The following is a 21268-nucleotide window of genomic DNA, read 5'->3' on the forward strand; positions in this document are numbered from 1 at the left end:
TTAAGGATCAAACACGAAACAAAACAAGATGGTCCGAGTTAAAAATTCTTTATAGGGACTAAACACGCAGATTACCCCAAACCACATGAACGAATCATGAACTATTCGTGTAATTTACCCTTTTTAAATTATATGTTGTTTGTTTGAAAAACTTTTTAAAAAATGAAATTATGGATGCACTTTCAACAAGAAAAGATGTGTTGAATAATATATATTATATTTTTCTTCTTATTGTATTCAGGTCTCCTTCGGAACTACATTCATGCCCGCTGGTCAGGTGGTTTTTGTCTATAAAATCCATAATTTGCACCATCCTTGTGCATGCATAGGTTTTGGAGTAAAACCATACATAAAAGCTTATAAATTTATTATGTATCTTATAAACTCATTAAAAGTTTGCTCATTTTTCTATGTGAGAGTCACTCCTATAACCACTTTATTTTCAAATACTCATATTTGAGCATCAATATCTCATTCACATATTCTCTGTTTTAGACACAATGTTGTTTTGAAGCTCTCACGAAGAATATAACTCACTAAAGATTAATAATATAAACAATATTTATTTATACTTAAACGTATCCAAAGTTTAATAAAATGGATATGTTTTATTAAATTTCGAACAACTATTTTATAATAATTATTTATTTACGATGTAGCCCTTACCTTGAAGGTATATCCAAACCAAGAATCAATATTTTAGAACGGCCGAGTACAAACTAGCAAAAGGTTTGACATAAACTAAAAGATATAAAAAAATCATATATATGGGTTTTTAACCACTTAATGTACTTGAATTGAATATATTAAAGGGTGAATGTCACTAATACCCTGTAAACTTTTGTGTTTTGATTTAAAAGTTCCTCATGTTTTATTTTGGCTTTCTAGAGGCATAAACTTGAATATTATGGGTTAAAAAGGTCATTTACAGGAGAGGTGAAAGGGTAAGCCTATATCCCTTCTTAGTCGGCATATTTCTCCTGTTTTGTTTTCATCTCCATCTCCATTTCCTCTCTAGCATCCGTATCCTCACCTCTTCCTTTTTCATTTTACTTTTAGATAAAATTTTATGAAATTCAATCAACGGATTCTCAAATTCGATCTTTCCAGTTTCTTTCATCTCCAACACATCCCTTGAAGGTGAACAAATTCAACCGTAAAATCAAACCTGAAAAAGGCTTTTTCGATTTCATATTTCTGGGAGATGAAGAAGATGAACAAATTCAAACGCAAGAAACAAAATCATACAAGTTAAACTTTAACTTGTAGGGCCCTACAGACAGTCGTAAGGTTTTGAAGTAATCTTTATATTTGATTTTTAACATCTTTTTAGCAACTCGGATGATCACTCAAACTTTAACTTGTATTTTCTTTTATTCATTTCTTTTTTTAAAATTTTATTACTTTTTGTTATTTATTTATATATTTTATTTTGTCTATTTATTTATTGGGACCCACTGATTTCACTCCATATCCTCACTCACACACTACTTGTTCAAAGATTCAACAACAACTACCTATAATTACCATCAACACCACAATTCCGACCACCGCCACTAATCAACACAACAATTACCATCAACACCACAATTCCGACAACCACCATCAACACAACAATTCCGACCACCGCCACTAATCACCACCTCAAAATCGTATTCAATCACTAGGAAAACATAATTAACAAAAAGACATAAATCAAGAAAGCCAACAAAACAGCCTTTTCATTGTTATCTTAAAATTCGAACCAGTTAAACAACAAAAGCCTCTAATTTTAGCAATCTTCGAATCATTTGAAAATCAATGGATGATGAAACCTAGAAATCAGAAATCGAAATCTCATTTCTGAGAAGAAGATTAATGAAGCAGGTGATATTTGAAAGCTATCTTGGTGCTCGCAGGCCATCGGTTCTTCGTCAACACTTTCTTCAAATGTTCCCAACGACAAAGCGAGTGGGAGAGAGAGAGAGAGAGAGAGAGAGAGATGATGATGGTTGTTTCTGATCTATGCTTTGTTTTTTAAACCCAATGATACCTGTTTCAGAGAAATACGATGGCTTTGGAGTATAGATTGACGCTCGATGGTAGCTTTAGAGAGGTTTCCGACACAGTACAGAGATAGAGAGGTGGTGGTGAATGTTGACAGCAGGTGGCGGCTTTAAAGTGCATATCAGCGCTCGGTGGTTGCTTTAGAGAAGTTTATGGCGGAAAAGAGGTGTGATGGAGGATGTCGACGTTCGATGGTCAATGGTGGCTTTAGAGAGGTTTATGCGGCGAAGTACAAAGGTGGTGGCGCATGGTTGACAGTCAATGGTGGCTTTAAGAAGTTTTCAGCGGCAGTGTATTTCTTATTTAAAATCTTTTTCCTAATCAGATAATAAAAGAAATAGGAAATGGTATAAATGTCATTTCAAATATCGTAGAGACTAGATCCAAAACAAAACCAAGCCACATAATGGTTTGATTAAAAAAAACAGGGATCAAACATGTTGATTGCCCCAAATCTCATGGACCATTCATGTAATTTATTCATTCTAATAAGATTGTGAGGTTCTTCCCTACCTTATTAGGAACTTTTTAGGACTAGTTGTTTTGGTTTGTGGGCGAATGTCCCGAGCACCAGTGGAGACATGTTCCTTGTCAATCGTGTGGTGGTGCATCAATCCTAGTATGCTATGCACCCCTTCTTCCAAGACCAAGGCTATTCAAAACATGAAATTGAAAAATGAACCTCAAACCCTACTAGGCTACTAGTCTTTAGTTCTGGTAAAAGGAATCTTTTTCTATTTTATTTCATTTTACTTTTCGGTTTAGTTAAACGTCTAACCGGTTAAAATCTTAGTTTTTGGTTTTGATACGGTTCACATTTTTCCCATAGACAGATAACAGAAACACCAAAAACACTTTTTGGCATAATTTAGCATCTTAAAAACACCTATGTTAGTTAGTCTAGTAACATTGTAACAACACTCTACGCCTAAAAACCATCTTTTATTACAACAATCCTTCAAAAACTCAATGAAAAATCCTCTTTCTCCAAAATAGAGGACTAGACAACAAAACCATCATCTAAAACATCTTAATCAACACAACTTCTAAAACATCTAGGTTTAGGAAAAAACGGATTTTACCCCAACAGATGCCCCAAATCTTCTCCAATTGCTGGAAAGTTCATTCATAACAACAATTTCTTGAAATTGTATTCTCACCATCTTATATATTATATGTAGATATAAAAATCATCAGTGCATAATTTCTTGTAAACACATACCAAGATCACTTTTGATGATTGTTGTTTTATCATCCTGCTTGAGCTTTGGTGATGTTAGTGGAATCATTGTCTGGAGTCTCTTGTTTTGTCTCAGAAATTTTGAGATTTGCATTTTTGTGGGCTTCTTCTTGATCTAGAAAAGCCTGTGCTTTCATGGTTTGCATCATCTGCTTCATTGTCTTCTCCTCCTCTTTCAGCTGCATTTCAACTATCATTTCCGCTTGCTTATCAACTGGTGAGAAGTATTCATTAATGGCAGCCTCCTGCAGTTAATCACCCAACTCTTCAAACATAACTCCCAAATATTTTCATCAAAAGTAGGATGATAATATCATAAGATATTTTGTTATAAAACCTACCGTGTCCTCTAACTGCTTGTTTACAGCTTTCATCTCCTCCACCATTTGTCTAACCTCAGATAAAATAAGCTGTTCAGGGATCTTTCTAATCTCTGCTTTCTTCCGTTCTGCCTACAGGAATGAATACAAGGAAAAAGATGAAACACAGAAACTAAATCACACTAATCACCAACAAGATATCACTTTGTTATCATTAAAATCTATGAACTTGAAAAGATTTCAAAAAAGACTGTGAAGTGCTTACCTCAATAATACGTTTTTCAAGATCCAATCGATAAGATCTGATACGGCGTTCTTCATAACCTGATAAAACCCTAACGTAGAACATAGCTTTCTTCCCAAAATCAATTAACTTATTCATCGTTTTGCAATGCCACTTGAGTTTATCAGCTTGATGACACTAAAACCATCAATACATATCAGTTTGTTATCATAAAAATCTGTTAACTTGCAGTATTTTTTTACAAAGGATTTCTTGACCCACTATATACCTAATAAAGTAATAGTTAGTGATGATATTAGCTTAAACTAAATCCAACTACTGTCCATTTTCATCGTTTCTTTGTATGATTCTTTTATGATCAGCTTTTCTTTGAAAGATATTCTTTCTATCAATCATGTTGGACTCTTACCTAGGTTGTTTATGTTGGGTATATCATAATTCACTTTCTCCTTGGTGAGGAAGCTGACTCCTAACATAAGAAGATTTTCAGGTGTAGTGACAGAGTGCATTCATCGTGTAAAACTGGAGACTAATCTGGATACCTAATTTATTTATCATCTGGAAACCTCAATAACCAAGTACGAAAAAATATAAAGATAAGCATAGTGACAGATTGCATCTTGTAACGGGAAACTCGTGAAATTAAAGGGAGGTTTTGGTTTTAAACAGCAGCGGGGAAAAACAGGTCGTATGCGATAATTGACGATTCATACAAGCAATCAACGCCAAAACCATTACTCGTGGCACCAGGAGGGCATCGACTGTGCGTATCTGTGTGTGTGTGTTGTGTACAGGTGCGTAATTATAACCCTAAATCATGTTTTTCAATCATTATTCACCGATTCTTCAAATGATTTTCGACTTCAGTTTTTATAGTTTATGCATTCAATTGTTTCGTACGAAGGATTTACAAATTACGAAAATTGGAGGATCTACCTGACAAGAAGATCGAGAGACAGCGAGAGAGAAATCAGCAGCAGTAGTTCGTCGAGGCTCGAGGGTGAGACCAGATGCAGTGATATCAGTTCGTAGTTGCGTCGAGGTGACCGGTGAGAGTAGCGATAGAGAAGTCGATGGGGTTAAATGGGTATTGTATAACTAAATTAAAGGGAGTAATATATATTAATCATATATCATTCAATATATCATTCAGACAAAAACCGCACCCTAAATAAAATTAAACAAAAACCGCACCGCAATTAAAATTAACCGTAAAAATCGTATAAACCGCAACCGCAATAAAAACCGATAAACCGCACTACATATATTATATACAATTTTTTATTAATTATTAATATATTAAATATTAAAAATAAGACAAGTTTCATGGATGAAAGAATGATAAAATTCTAGAAGACAAAAGTGTTAATTTTTTTGTATGTTTAACTTTGGAAAATGGTGAAATTTGACAATTTTAAGGTATTTATTGTTAATTACTAGTTATTTAAAATTTTTAAGATATTAGTCGTTTGTAATTTAAGTTAATTGTTTTATACCTTGTGGTTTTTTATTATTACAAGTAATATGTTAAAATCTTAAAACTGTTTGAACTCTAAAGTGCGGTTAAAAACCACACAGCATAACCGCACCAAATCCATGTGGTTAATAACCGAAACACACAAAAACAAAACTGCACCGCAAAAATAACCGCCTAACCACAACGCAAAAATAATCGCACCAAACGGTTTTGAAAATGGATTAACCGCATTTGCGGTTAGTGGTGAGATTTTTGCCAATAAACGCATCGCACTCACTCCTACTATAAAGAAGGATTTGTTATTTCAGTATATTCATTTGAAATTTTCATGCATTTTTTTTCACCACATTCATTTGAAACTTCAATGATTTTTAATTTATTTTTAATAATAATTATAAGTTGGTTAATAAGGTTAAATAAATATCAAACCTAAAGTGTAATCATAAATAAACTAAATTTCAATTTTAAAACAATATATTTACTTCTACTTATAAAGTTATGTTTTTAACTTTTAACATATTATACTTAATTTATTAGATTTAAAATATTGTTGTATGTAAATCTTTATCAGTTTAAAGCTACAACTTTGAACAGTTTGGACAAAATATTTAAATTGTTAATTTAAATATAACATTATAGTGTCAAATTAAATATAAATTTTAGTTTAACTTAAACAACCTAAAGAATATTTTGTAAATAATTAAAAGTGATAAATTATAGTGTCTTTCTAATAATGATTATAAGTTGGTTAATAAGGTTAAATAAATATCAAACCTAAAGTGTAATCATAAATAAACTAAATTTCAATTTTAAAATAATATATTTGCTTCTACTTATAACTTATAAAGTTATGTCTTTAACTTTTAACATATTATACTTAACTTATTATATTTAAAATGTTATTGTATGTAAACAATTATCAGTTTAAAGCTATAACTTTTGAACAGTTTGGACAAAATACTTAAATTGTTAATTTAAATATAATATTACAGTGTCAACTTAAATATAAATTTTAGTTCCACTTAAAAAAACAAATAGTATTTTGTAAATAGTTAAAAGTGATAAAATTTAGTGATAAATACAAAAACTAAATTGTAATTAACTAAAATATTTCCTAAAGATATTTTTATAATTGTTAAAAATTTTCAAATAAGCAACTTAAAATAAATTATAATAACAATAGTTAAAAATAACTCTATATAAATGATTATATTGTTAGCTTTAAAATCAAAAAACAATGTTTGATGTTTTAAATAATTATAATGATATAAATTAAAACATTAAGCAAATAAATTTTAAAAGATTAATTAACAATAACAAAAACTATAAAAACATTAAACCATATATTATATTTAATTTTATTAATGTGTAACTCGCGGATAGAAGTCATTCAAGCAATTAAGATTATTTAATTATAATAGTTATAATAGATGTATATATTATCATTAATTCAAAATAATCATTATATTATATCAATTTAGTATATATGAATTATTATATCAAATTTACCAACAACGTTATTGCTATATTTAAAAAACATATATTTGTAAAGACTTTAACTATATAGGTGTTTCTACGCAACACGTGGGCATTCGCCTAGAATATGATATATGTATATATATATATATATATATATATATATATATATATATATATATATATATATATATATATAGGTGATCATATTATATTTAATTTTATTCATGTATAACTCACGGATAGATGTCATTCAAACGATTGAGATTATGCAGTTATAATAGATGTATATATTATAATATAATTCAAGATAATCAATAAATTATATCGATTTAGTATATAAATTATTATATAAAATTTAACAACAACGTTATTGTTATATTTTAAAAAAAAAAACATATATTTGTAAAGACTTCAACTATATAGGTGTTTATATGCAACACGCGGGCATTCGCCTAATAAAATAATAAGACAAGAAAAAAAATTACTATTACTATCTGTCGAATACAAATGATTAATATATTAATGTAATCACCACATTCTCATGAAGTAGTAGCTTACCCTGGGCGGTGAGGTTAGTTGTAGGTTAGTTGTTTATCAGGGTTAATTTTCACCGTTTTTTACTATCTTTCTCATCGATTGTGCTTCATCTATATCTCATCGGCTTCTTCTTTTCTAGAATGTACTCCATTGGATCTTCATAAAACAATTGACTCTCTCCTTTTCTACCACTTTGTTGCTCCACTCAAGAAACGATTATTTTCGATGTCATTGGTTCTTCTCGGCGGAATCGAACCATCAACTTCACCCGAGAAATTTGTGTGTGTTCTGGTGTCTCTGTTCGTCATTCACAGAACCACAACCATAACAGCACAAGTGGTGGTGCTCAACACCAGCGCTGCTAATCGCCGGACAGTACATCGGCGGTGTTCTACCTTGTGACTTCACTCTTGCACTCGGTATTTTGAAGGCGTATTATGGGCTTTTTACCCATCATCGCTGAAGACCCTCGCTTTCGATGGACCGCCATTAACAAGAACTGCTCAATCGATGGTAATTATGATTTCTTCAATATGTTATGAAGACTCACTTCAAGGAGAAGGTATGTTCAAAGTTTTTTGTTAGCTTTTCTAGTTTTTTTTTTCAATATCTATTGAAAATGAAAATGCAATGCCGTAACCTATGCCTTCATCTTAATTCTCAGGTGGGGTATCAGTTTAACCCTATGTTTGATGATAGGGATTTTTTTCTTTAAGATTGAATGTTATCAAAACATGTTTGCGTGAATAAGGGACCTCAAAACATCAAAACATCAAAAACAAACAACTCAAAACTTCTGGAGTAGCATTTACTCTCAAGAATCAACTCATGGGACAAAAAAGCACAAAAAACCCACTCATAAGCAAGATATAATAAATGAGCCATCAAGATTAAAACTTTATACCTTCACAGGCTAGATCAAGGTGAACAAGGTCTGGATCTATAAGCTCCAAGACAACCAACACTTCTCCAAAGGGTTCTTCTTCTCCCAAATGCACCAAAAAACAACCAAAATATCTTAAAGGCTCAATAATCTTTCAAAGGAGGCTAGGGTTTCAAGTTTAGGGTTAGAGAGGATAAAGGCTAAAGATAAGAAGGGTTGGAAATGAGTTAAGGACTTTAAATAGGGTCCAAGACCCAAAATTAGGGTTTGAGTATGGTTCAAGTATGCCCAACATAGTCCTGGTACGCCTAACGTACCAGGCTGGTCATCCGTGATCACTCATGCCCAGTAAGTCCAGCGTACACCCTGTACATCCAACATATTTGGCTTAACCCAAAATTTTCGTAACTTCTAATGGCCATTACTTCCGCATTCCAAATTCATTTTCGACGTTCTTTATAAGCTCGAAAAGGTAATGAGAAGCACTACACTCCTGTCAACTCTCCTTTGCCTTAAAACTTTCCGAACTTAAATCCTTAATTTAAGAAAGTCCTGAACCATCACTTTTACCATTATACATGTGAGCTCAAAAGCACAAACCGAACTATTGGATTACAGAATCTACATTATCCATATCCAAATGGGTCCAAACATATCTTTCCCAAAACCTGAAGCCTTATAACAATTGATCTTCAGGTCATGGCCCCGAATTAAGAAATGACTCGAAACAAGGTGTTACAAACATCCCTAAACTTATTGTATACACTATAAGTGTACAATCGTATAGAGCATTGAAACCAATGGAAATTATTAATAATATTGATTTTGATGGGATTTAGAAGGAATAACAACCATTTTTTAGATTTAATGTTCTTACTATTTTTCTATATTTGGCTTAGCAGAGATGATAAGGGCATATTGGTCGCTTCATGCAACTCTTGGACTGATATGATGTGACTTAGATTTAATGTTCTTACTATTTTTCTATATTTGGCTTAGCAGAGATGATAAGGGCATATTGGTCGCTTCATGCAACTCTTGGACTGATATGATGTGACAACCCGAAATTTCCATTCTGTACAAACAATATCACTTCAATAGAAGTTATAAAAGTCATAGTTAATTTTCAGACTTTTTCATATAAGTTTGAGTACTTCATGGTTTACACTTCAGAAAATATCAGGAGAGTGGATGCACTAGGGTTTCGTGCAACACTGTTATTCCAACACTCTGTTATATTAGAAATCATTTCGGGAATAGAAATATTTTCTGCCAAAAATATCTCAGGACTATAAATAGAATTTTGAACCAAATTCATTCATTATTCGCATTTTCAACTAGAGAAAAGCCATTTTCTCTCTCACAGATCTTCGGGTTTTCTTCCCAAATCGTGAGTACACTTCTCTAGTTGTCTTATAATGCTTATTATGTGCTTAATAACATAGATTACATATCAAATCTGTGAGATTCGGGAGTTTACCGCCCAAGAACGTTCTTGGAGAGTAAACTCCAATATGAGGCTTAAATGCTACCTAGTCTTTTCCCCATGATAAGTGACGGAATTAGGCTTATTTATAAGTGTATTTAAGACTAGAAAACAATCAAAAACACCAAGATCTAGGTGTTCACGGCCCAAGAAGTTCTTGGACCGTGAACTCCAAAATCAAGGGCCAAAGAGTGTTTAAATCACTCCTAAAGCCTTGGACTCTAACCTCTATTTTATCATAACTAATTTGTGGACTTTAAAACATCAAGGGCACCCCTCAAAGTGAGTTCACGGCCCTAATAAGGTTCTTGGGCCGTGAACATCAAACAAAGGCACCCAAGTGTGACTAAGGCCTTCATATGCTTGGGATAAAAGTCTAAGACCTATACTACATGTGCAAGGGACTTGAAAGCATCAAAAACATCATTACAAGGGAGTTTACGGCCGTAAACTCCAAAGGAATTGGCCTTGGGGCCGTAAACTCCTCAAAGGAGTGTTTCTATGCCCTAAACCCTTCCAAGAATTAAACCACCAAGTTGGAATACTTCTAGGGATCATTTAACACCTCAAAACAACCAAGGACATTAAGTCTTGGAGTTTACGGTCGTAAACTCAAGATTTTACAACCGTAAACTCCATGTGTGAGGCTATATGGAGAGTAAACTCAAGTATAAGGTCCTTGGGAACTTTAAACCCCTTTAGCCTTGTCCCACAACAACTTAGAGGCAACCCTTAGGACTTATAACACTTATACAAAGTGTGTTCATGTTCTAGAGTGTCCCAACTTAATTTATTAGTTATTATTTGGCTAATTATTTATTTATATATATATATATATATATATATATATATATATATATATATATATATATATATATATATATATATGCTCATTATATGATAACTAGGCTCGTGCGTGTGAACAAGTCTCCGTTTGCCACCTAGCACAATATCCGCCACTTCAATCCAGTCCACTCACCACAAGTGAGTTCATATCCCTTTACTTAATCTTTGAAATACTTCTAAATGTTTTAAATGCTTTTATGGGGGGAATACAAGTTGAATATTTATGGTTATTACATCAATCATATGTGATTAATAACTACAAAACCAATGATTTTATTTCCGTTCAAATTGTTTATCAAACTGTTTTACTTCAAACTGATTTACAAACTCTTTTAGTTATCAAATACTTTTACTTAAACTTTGTTATACTTATAATAAATTGCATGCCCGTATATGTATAGTTATATAAGCAATGTTTAAAAGACTTAGGAAGGTCGTCCTCCCTGTTTCCTTTTCCTCGATTTGGATGTGGTCTGGTGGGATATCGGGTAGTCGTCCGAAGGTCGTTTCAATATTGATTATATATCTTGTGTACATATATAAACATAAAAGTGCTTCCATATTCATGCGTACTAGTTACATCATTAGTAAGCTACCATCGGGGTAGCACAGGATCATACTTATACTATTGCTATATCAATGAGTCAGTTCATTCATGAGTCAATACTTATTACTATGAGAACATATACATTACATTACTATGAGTACATATACAACTATACTAGGAGAAGAACATATACAACTATACTAGAAAGAGAACATATACAACTATACTAGAAAGAGAACATATACAACTATACTAGGAAGAGAACATATACAACGATACTAGAACAAGTAACATTACATAACATATACATGAATACGTTAACAATTGTGATCCACTGTATCAGAGCATGCCTTAAATGTCATGGCCCGAGTTGTAGCCAGAATTCTCTTGGAGGGAGAGCGTGAGTTTGCGTATAGATCTGTACTGGATTGACTATCCTACACCTTGCTGCTAGCTACAGCCGGACCTGCCGGTCTGTGGGTGCCAAACGTCATTTCTTTTTACGACCTACATTTGTCGTTGTTTATCCAGTCGATAGTATGGTACAATTAATCACATGATACCTTAATATAAATCCGGTTTAAGGTAGTTAGTACAGCAGTAGTTCCTATAATACAACACTACAGTACTACAATAATTTACCCCTTACATATATTTAGTGATTAATTCACTTAAACATTAATGTACAAACTATATTTTGTTAATGATAGTTACACTTGGGAAATTACACACTTTTACAACAAACGAACATACAAAACAGTTAAGCCTTGGTACAAGGCTACTTTACTAGAAAATATAGGTTTTTCTGAGAGATTCAAACTTTTACAAACACTTACAAACATTTACATACATTTTACAAACTTACACTTAAGACATGTTCAAACGTTTTGATAACAAACACCGACACTAAATACTTATGAACTCACCAGCTTAATGCTGATAAACTCTTTCAAAATAACTTGTATTCTCAGGTCGACAGTAGACAGGTACCGAGGCCAGCTTTTGAGAAGATGGAGCGCATCCAAGACTCATCTTATTATTTTGATTTACTTTTTAGTGTCTATAACTGTACAGAACACACTTGTATTAAAATTATATATTTAATGCAATGGATGATGTTGTTTACTTATTTACTGTTATACTGTGTTGTGATATTATACATGACGTCCTCCACCCCATAACGATTTCCGCCGTTCTTGGTTTTGGGGTGTGACAGATTGGTATCAGAGCATTGTTTATAGTGAATTAAGTATATCAACCCATAAATGATATACTAACTATAAACCCATTTGGGATTAAAACACTCTAACCAAGAGTCTATACTTTAAATATTAAAATATTTAATTAAGTATACTAGTCTGCATTCATACTAAAATCAGTGTCACAATGACAAGAACAAAAGTATTACGATTGTTAAATATCACAGGTAAGTTCGAGGATGTATGGTCAGTCCTGGGAATGGCATAGCCTGATCAACTATGCTGGTCCTAGGAGTGATTAGCACATGCCCTATAATGGTTGTGATATGTTAGCAAGTCTAGAAACTTACCAACAATACCACAAGAAGATCAGTAGAACCTAAACTTAAAATACCTTCTCCCCCAACCACACACTAGAATCTAAAATGGTATTACACATAGTCTCTCATAACTTGGTCTATTGCTACAAATTTTCAATTATATATTAGTATGGATATGCACTTTATAGTTGTCACTGAAAGGGGATGCCTAGTATGACTTTTTTTTGTGTCAACACCTCCATATTTCTGCTTACGATCATTGCTTGAGGTTGTCTTTTTTTTTTTTAATAAAAATCTATTAGTAGATTTCCGAAGCTTACACATGCTTACAATTTGGTAAGTTGGTTATCTTATCTCTGCATCGATCCTTAGACATTTTTACTCAGCAACAAATCAATCATAACGGTACAAAGACATTGTAGCATGGACTCACTTCTTTATCTCTGCATCGACTCAAGTATTATTAGAAAACTAACCACGAAACAATGACATTTTTTTGGTCCTTAAAAATAATATTATTGATCATGTTTCGTTTTGTCTATTTTGACTTTTTTTTAATTAATGATTGTTGAAGCATGGAAAGGAAGAAAAAACAAATTTTAGAGAATCGATTGATAATATTATATGTAAGTACGAAGGGCTGCAACATTATGATGAGAATGGGGAAGAGGGTAATGCATTTGTTGTGAATAGAAGTGAAACAAGGAAATTCTTTTATCTTTCACCTTTTAAAGATTTAATCTTATTTATCATTTAATGGTAAGCTAATGTAATCAATATGGATGTTTATAGTATTATTTTTCTTAATAAGCTGTTAATCTTTTATAAATGAAGTTTAGTTAAGCAATATGATGATTATATGCTTACCTTTTCTTTTTGTCAGTAGAATTTATACCATTTTATATTAATTATATTATTAACTTCCCCTTTTTGTTTACTTGCATTAATGAATGATGGTGATGTAGATCTGATTTGACTTTGGGTGTTTGTTGTTTTTCTTAAAATTGTTTGTGAAGGCTCATAGACATATGGATGAATTACCACATGAGCTTATTCACAAATTTGTATCCCCAACGAAAGCACCAGATAAAACAACATCACTAATAATATTACCCACAGATTCATCAATATAGCACCAAGGGCAAAATGGTCAACTTAATCTTTGGAGTCTCTATAGTTAACTAACACCACGTAACATTATGACTTCCTTTTTGGGTAGGTGATAAAAGAGATTTTAGTTTATAACTTTGAAACTTTATAATTTTCCAGAAAATTACATCTAATGAAGTTTTTTTTTTAATATTCCTTAGTTTATGTTTACATTTTGTCTAATATTTGTAAAGTTAATATATGTGGATGTATCAATAGTAGTGCATGATTTAAATTTGGGTATAAGAAATGTGCAAAAAGTAAACTAATTCTTTTTTATCAGTTTTGGATGCAACGACATATTGGTCAAATTTGGGTATAAGAAATGTGCAAAAAGTAAACTAATCCTTTTTTATTAGTTTTGGATGCAGCGACATATTGGTCATGACATGAGGATGGGGTGAAGTTGGTGAAGTTTGGGATGGGGATGGGGTGAACCATCACGAAGAAACCAGAAGCTCCAGCCAAGGAAAACATGAGAATTTCAATAGAAAATCTCATTCAGCAACATCAACAAACCAAAAACATATTAGAAATTACTTACGCAAAGATCTATCAACAACTCCAAAGAAAAGGTAAAACAACAAACAGCATGTCATGCCAACTCTCATTAATCTCCCAATCTCTCACACTACAACACCTATCGACTTTACGAAGTGCAGGTATAGAGGGTTTGAGGTGCATCCGTATGTCAATCCTACTCACCAAAAAAGAAATCAAAATGTATGAAGAGATGCAGGAAGTCATACAAGAGGAGACATAAGAACATAAACTCACTTCTGTCTTCTTTTTTCAATGTTTTCCATGTGTTAGATGGTTTTTGCAATGTTCCTATACCAACACCAGTTTGCAGACGTTCTAATATTAAGAACGTTTATCTTCAAACCCAACTTACACTACCATATAGAAACAAGAGAACAAAAAATGGAATACATTCACCCATGTGAAGCATGGGTAGCTACACTGGTTTTAAATAAATTATTTAACTTCTCAATTTTGGTTACTTAATTTTCGATTATGTATCTACTGACATTGTATAATTAACATTTTTCTTTTACTACGGCGGAACCAATTTTTTTTCAAGGGGTTGTACAAAAAAATTCCAATAAACAATAATAAGATGTTTTTTCTTTTGAATTACAATTTCAATAGAAATTATAATTGCCGCAAAATTCTTCCATTAAATTATAACTGCCGCAAAAGTCTTCCATTTCAAAGTTGACATCTTCGTTCACCCATTTTTAAAAGCGTTACATCACCTGTTCGATCTTAACACCCAAAGTGTTTTTTTTTCTACACTACAAATCAAAGCATCGTTCATAAAATCATCACATATTTTATTACGCAAGTCAGTTTTCAAGAGCTTCATTGCGGAAAAACATCTTTCAATGGTTGTCGTTGCGGCGGGAAAAACAATAGTCAACTTTAATAACTTATAAACCAAAGGAAAAGAACGTTGTTTTTCGGTTTCCACCGTTAAACAAGAAACGTATGTAATGTCCTTTGAATTACCAAATTTATCATCATCAATGAAAGAGTATAATAGGTTTTAAGTTAACCATCAAAATACACCTTTTCTAAATCATTAAAATCTGCATTTAATCCCTACAAGCACAATTAAAGATTTAAAATTCATAATTAGAGATTTAAACCTAATATCACCCACAACATAACAATTTAACAACGGGCTAATTAGGTTTTCAGTTTGAATAAATAAATTAAACTAAAATATAAAGCGTTAAAGATGGAAAATTAAATAATATATGTTTCATGATGAGTCTGTAATCGAGCAAGCGACCAAGTGTGAGAAGAAATCAAATTACCAACAAAAAAGTTGTCGTGAAGAAGGCATAGGCAGGAGATGATCACAGGAATCGGAAAAAATAGACCTCAATTTTTTTCCTCCTTTCGTAAATGATATTGAGACATAAAAAAAAGGGAAATTGAGTAAACTAACCACTTTTTGCGTATTTTTTAAAAATATAACTCATTCTTTTCAAAATAACCACATTCTCCATAATAGGTTGTTTCGGAACGTATTTCAAACTCATTTTCAGGTGGGTCAGCCCATTTCATTGCTTCCGGAATGCCCATTTCAGAGTTTACGCACGTGTTCCGGATCGTAAATTTGAATTTCAAAATACGATATATATTTTGAAAACATTCGGACCCTCGACTTCTCGACTTCAACCTGGATCTTGCTCCGACATTCTAATGCGATTCTGACACAGAATTTCAATTTCGATTCCGATCTCCGACACATAACTCCGATATGGAAGATGACCACTATGACATGGTTATTTTATGGATAAGTTCTTCACTCCAAAAACCTAGTTTGCTTGTTTGTATAACGTGAATATTCACCAAGAACTACTGTTCTGGAGTGTGTAGAACACCTCCAGAATGAACTAAAAACGTTCTGAAGTTTTTAATTAAAGATGTCATTGAAGTAGAACCAACCCAAAAGTAGTCTAGATGTTTAGATAGTGTTAGTTAACATCGAAATGTAGTGTTCCGAAATATAAAATTTCGTTATGGAACATTCCGAAATGTGAAAATTTGGTTTGGAACACGACGAACTAGTCTGAAATATTGGTTCGGAATATTGGTCAGTTTTCGTTCCAGAGTTGGGTTATAACAACTTTTTTATTTGTGCAGCAAGACAAGGTTTTTGATGCATCCATTACACTATACTGAAAACCCAAAATCGAAAGGGAAATTCTTGTAGCAGTGACAGACAGACCGACATGCGAGACTGTGTTCCGAAATTCATGTTTTAGGAGGTGGTTTGACATTCACAATGTAGATGTGGATCATTTGCTTCTACAATATGTATTTTACCACAAAGTTATCATGGACCCCCGAAGTGAAGCGAAGAAATTGGTTTTTGAGATTGGAGGTTACGATCTGTCTTTCTGAAAAAAAATTGTCTTGTCATCGTCTTCCATTTTGGAGATTATTTTCCTGCGTCCGGTTCCGACGCCGCCTTACATTCCTGTGTGTTTCCTATGGCTGCGAGGAATGTTGTCGTCAAATTAGACGATGTGAAGAATGTGTTTGAGCATTCACTTAATGACTTATCAGACGAGGATGTGATTCGTGTCTTATATCTGTTAGAGAAGGGTTTCAATGGGCGGTTGGCTAAACAGTATGTTATAAAGGAGTATTTGGCTTTGATACCCAACTTTGATGAATTCAACAGGTTTCTTGTAATTAATTTATTACGGATTATAATTAACTTTAATTAATTATCATTAGTAATATTTTTTAGAAAGTTAATTCATAATATTTTATGTCGCAAATATTTAGGGGGGGGGGGGGGGGTCGAGGTGTGATGGGTATATTGTAAGAAACTATAAACGAGATAAACAAAAATGAAACAGAAAAATACAAAAAGCTAATGTATTTGTTTAACATAATGTCCTTAAAATAAGTTTGTCAGCAATTGAACGTTTGTTTCCCATAATACAACAGCTACAAGCGGTTCTTTAAGATCACCCGAACCTTTCTAGGCCTGGATGTTACCTTGAGTATCACTTTTTTGGTGTTTTTAAATTGTGGTAGAAAAGTTGTACTTGTACAATATAACCATAACCTATAATTAGATTGACATTAAAACACAGTTCATAATCGACATTATATTTAATATTGTTCTTAATTACAAATTGTAACCGAAAAATAAACAACAATTTTTGATTATACACCATTCAACCCCTCAACTTTGGTTACTAATTTATCAGTCATCTTTTTTCCAACAATCTCTTATATTAATGGAAATTGATAAAATAGTTTCCAACTGCCTATATAAAATCCAACATAAGGTAGGTGTTACCATTTGATGTGGTTGCTTCCGTTTATATAAATCCATAAAGAAACTAGAGGGGAATTGCATGCGCCTTTGGCATTGTGTTTGTTTTTTTCCTTATTTCAAGTTGTACCAAATGATAGAACATACTATAATATTAATGAAAACATATTACATATACAGAAGGGGTCTTCATACGACTTACATAGAAAGCACTACATTATATTTAGAAAATGAAGATGGTTTAACACAACAAAAGATTATTTAAACCAAAATGCATTAAACATACAAACATATTAGAAGTAGGGATGTTTGTCGTCAGGGAGGTTTTTGACTTCTTTTTTGAGATTTTCAATAAGGGCTTAATATTTCTTTTGCATCTCGTTCGTGGTCTTGAGCAGTTTTGTGCTTTCATAATTGTTGTCAAAGACGAGTTGCTGCATCTTTAGGTAGTTTTTGTAACGCATCGTTCTAAGAGTAGTTAATTATTGTTCCCCGAGATCAAAAGAGTAAGGGCGTTTCGGTCTTTTATGGGCAATGGGTTTTTTCTTCGAGAAGGTTTCGGGTCAGGGTGTGTTGCTAGAAGTGTAGGGCTTCTCGCCACCTTTTCATGGATATAAAGTTCGTCAGAAACGGACTTAGAATAAAAGAGCTATGGCACTTTGAAGGTATTGCCACTTATGGCACTTATTAGAAGGAGTTGGCAAGGAAAGGCCATGCATGCAAGGGACATGCGTGGGTATGCCCAGCGTAGAGTGATTAAATGAACGTGGGTGTTGGGGGGCGTACGCCCAGCGTACAGGATGTACGCCCAACATACGTCTAGTATCTAGAAACCCTAATTTTAGGGCCATCCACTATATAAGGAACCTTATGGCTCCAACCCCAACCTCCATATCTGCCCTCTTACCTTCAGAAACCCTAAGAAGCCGTTATTTCTCCATTGTTGTGGGTATTTGCCCTTGGAAAGCTTGGTTTGGCAAAGGAGAGCCTAGAAGAAGAAGGAGGAAGTTGTCAAGGAAGGAGTGAGATGGCTGGAGCTCGTAGATCTGGAAAGGCATCATCTTTTGGAGCCCTTTTAAGCTATAAAGTCTCTAGCTTGACAATCATATTGTGTAGATCTATGTGTTGTGGAGTTTTGACACCATTCTTGTCCCAAAAACCTCATCTTGATGCATGATGTGAGTTGGTCGAGATTAGTTGTCCTTCCAAACCTTAGGAGAGGTCTTAAGTGAGAAAAATGAGGTCCCAATGGTTTTGGTTGTCCCATGTAAGAAGTAGGAGGGTCTTAATGGGTTAAGACCTTGGGTTAAGGACTTTATGGGCGTCCCAAGTAATAAAGTTTGAGACTTTATGAATCCTAGGCATATTTGGTCTATGGATCTGAAGTTTGGGGTTAAGAGCTTAAGTCATTAAGAACTTATGGAGGATTGTAGTTCAGCGAGGTTATGCCCAACATAAATGGTAGTACGCCCAGCGTAGTGGGTCTGTGTCCCGATTCCAATCCGCGAACATTGGTGTACGTCCAGCGTACCAAGAGGGTACGCCCCACGTACTCCTTCTGTTGGGTTGTGACTTTAGGCCTTAAGTGGTTGGGCTGTTATTAGGTTAATAGGGCTTGGGCCGTGACTGAATATTATGGATGGAGTATTTTGGGCTCAATAATTATTATGGACCTTGGATCTAGTCCCATTTGGTGAGGTAGGCCCAATTTAGTAAATTGGGCCAATATTGAGCTTTGCAAGAGGATTTGACTTTGGGTCTTGGCCCAATGAGAGGATGATGGACTTAATGAATATTGTGGGCCCTTGGTCTAGCAAGTTGTGATGGTTTCTTATGTGATGATTTTCATATGATAGTTGGGATTTTTCGGTGAGACAGCAATCAAAGATTTGCAGGATTCCAGCAGTTGCAAGGTGAGTCTTCCTCAGTGTACTCAGGGGTCTAAGGCACCAAGGTCGACCCTTTTAAATTGTTGATAGAGTCGTTATGTTATGTGATGATATGCTTGGTAGTATCCTGGTAGACAGGATGGTGTTATGAGGATATGCTTGTTAGCTTAGTATCCTAGAGAAATGGATAGTTGTATGACGGCTAGTTTTGTTGGATCATCGCCCTGGTAGTTGGGTAGTGATTATTTATAGACGGGTAGTTGGTCTTGCCTTATGTACGCTGGTAGGAGGATACCTGCGGGTTATGTATGTTGAGCAGTAGTAGAGGGTATTCCATCCCGGTAGGATGATAGGGCCCTAGTGTGTTGGTTTTGTAGAGCGTTATGTGGTTGCCTGTTATGTGTGCATGTTTGCTAGTATGTTGGCATTCCAACCCGATGGTTGTGGGACAGGAGTATTCGATCCATGTAGGATGATTGGACTCGTAGTATGTTGGCATTCCAACCCGATGGTTGTGGGTCCTGGGGTATTCCATCACGAGGGATGATTGGACCCATAGTAGTAGTAGTAGTAGTAGTAGTAGTAGTAGCAGTTACTGTATGTATAGGAAGTGGGGCATTCCAACCCGATGGTTGTGAGCCAGGAGTATTTCATCCCGGTAGGATGATTGGACTCATAGTAGGTTGGCATTCCAACCTGATGGTTGAGGGGCCTGGTGTTGGAATAGTGTCTAAGGCTACAACTATATTAGGCAAGTATTTGACCCGGTTGAGCATGGTCCTTTTCGGTTGCCTTCACCATAGCAACTTGACAGGATGATTTATAATGAGAGACGGAATATTATTAATATATTATAAGAATAATATAAGGAATAATAATATTGTTATTTGATTAATATAAGTCATAAATTAATTTGGAATTAATTTGGTGACTTAAAGAGATTAATTAAATAAAGGGGTATAAACTGTCAATTGTTTGATAGTTGTACTTTGGGCTATAAATCCTTTAGGGATAAGGGGGAACGAATTCTAGGGCTTTGGATAGGGTTAGATTTCGTCCAAGGCTTATCATGGAAAGGATTTGGATTGCTTAGGGCTTAAGTTATCCAATTAGGGTTTAAGGGTGAAACCCTAGGAGCCTTACCAGTATAAATAGACCCTATGGGTTGAGGGAATTCGACACACTTGTCTCTAAGGAAACCCTGGCCGAATTCTTCCTCCCCTCTCCTCTCTCCTAAATCATCTTCTTGCTAGTTGGTGTTTGTAGGCCATTAGAGGAGTGACAATTATGACTCTAAAGCCTCAAGGACAACAAGATCAAGCAAGTGATTCAAGGTAAACTTCTAATCTTTGATTTCATATTGTTATTATTGTATATTAGCCATTAGAAGTCTTGGATTCAATGTATGATCAATTAGAGAAACCTAGATCCAAGCATTAGGGTTGCATGTGCACATAGGGATGTTCATATGGCAAAAACCCATCAGTGGTATCAGAGCCTAGATTGGTTTTTATTGAATTCATACTCTGATTGCTTGTTTGTTGCTGAAAAAAAAATCGTTTTTTCTGTCCTCTGGCTGATGAACTCGGCGAGTCCCATGGTGGTACTCGGCGAGTAGGCTCAACTCGGCGAGTCCATCTGGGTACTCGGCGAGTTCGAGCGTCAGAAAAAGGAAACTTCAGGATTTCTTGCTGTTTATCTTTGAGATACTTGCCTTAATCATATTAGATCAATATAAATCCGATTTTATGATATATATGAGTATATTCTTGACCTAATTGAAGATATTTATCAATTA

The 21268-nt window shown here is 33.9% G+C and overlaps 1 protein-coding gene and 1 long non-coding RNA gene across 4 annotated transcripts; one reads left to right on the plus strand and one right to left on the minus strand.

Moving 5' to 3' along the window:
- Nucleotides 1-2969: 2969 nt before the first annotated feature.
- Nucleotides 2970-4945, minus strand: LOC111907360 (uncharacterized). Its single transcript, XM_023903132.3, has 4 exons — nt 4787-4945; nt 3872-4027; nt 3628-3738; nt 2970-3531 (listed from the first exon to the last, which is right to left on the minus strand). The coding sequence occupies exons 2-4, from the start codon at nt 3986-3988 to the stop codon at nt 3298-3300; spliced, it is 462 nt and encodes a 153-aa protein (XP_023758900.1). The 5' UTR covers nt 3989-4027; nt 4787-4945; the 3' UTR covers nt 2970-3297.
- LOC128132580 (uncharacterized) lies at nt 4027-4926 on the plus strand. 3 transcript variants are annotated; one of them, XR_008230664.1, is made up of 2 exons: nt 4027-4644; nt 4718-4926. It is a non-coding gene; the product is annotated as an uncharacterized LOC128132580 (long non-coding RNA). The 3 variants fall into 3 exon arrangements; XR_008230666.1 differs by having other exon boundaries at nt 4727-4926; XR_008230665.1 differs by having other exon boundaries at nt 4755-4926.
- Nucleotides 4946-21268: the final 16323 nt, after the last annotated feature.

This window comes from Lactuca sativa, chromosome 3 (genome assembly GCF_002870075.4).
Source record: "Lactuca sativa cultivar Salinas chromosome 3, Lsat_Salinas_v11, whole genome shotgun sequence".
Classification (NCBI taxonomy): Eukaryota; Viridiplantae; Streptophyta; class Magnoliopsida; order Asterales; family Asteraceae; genus Lactuca; species Lactuca sativa.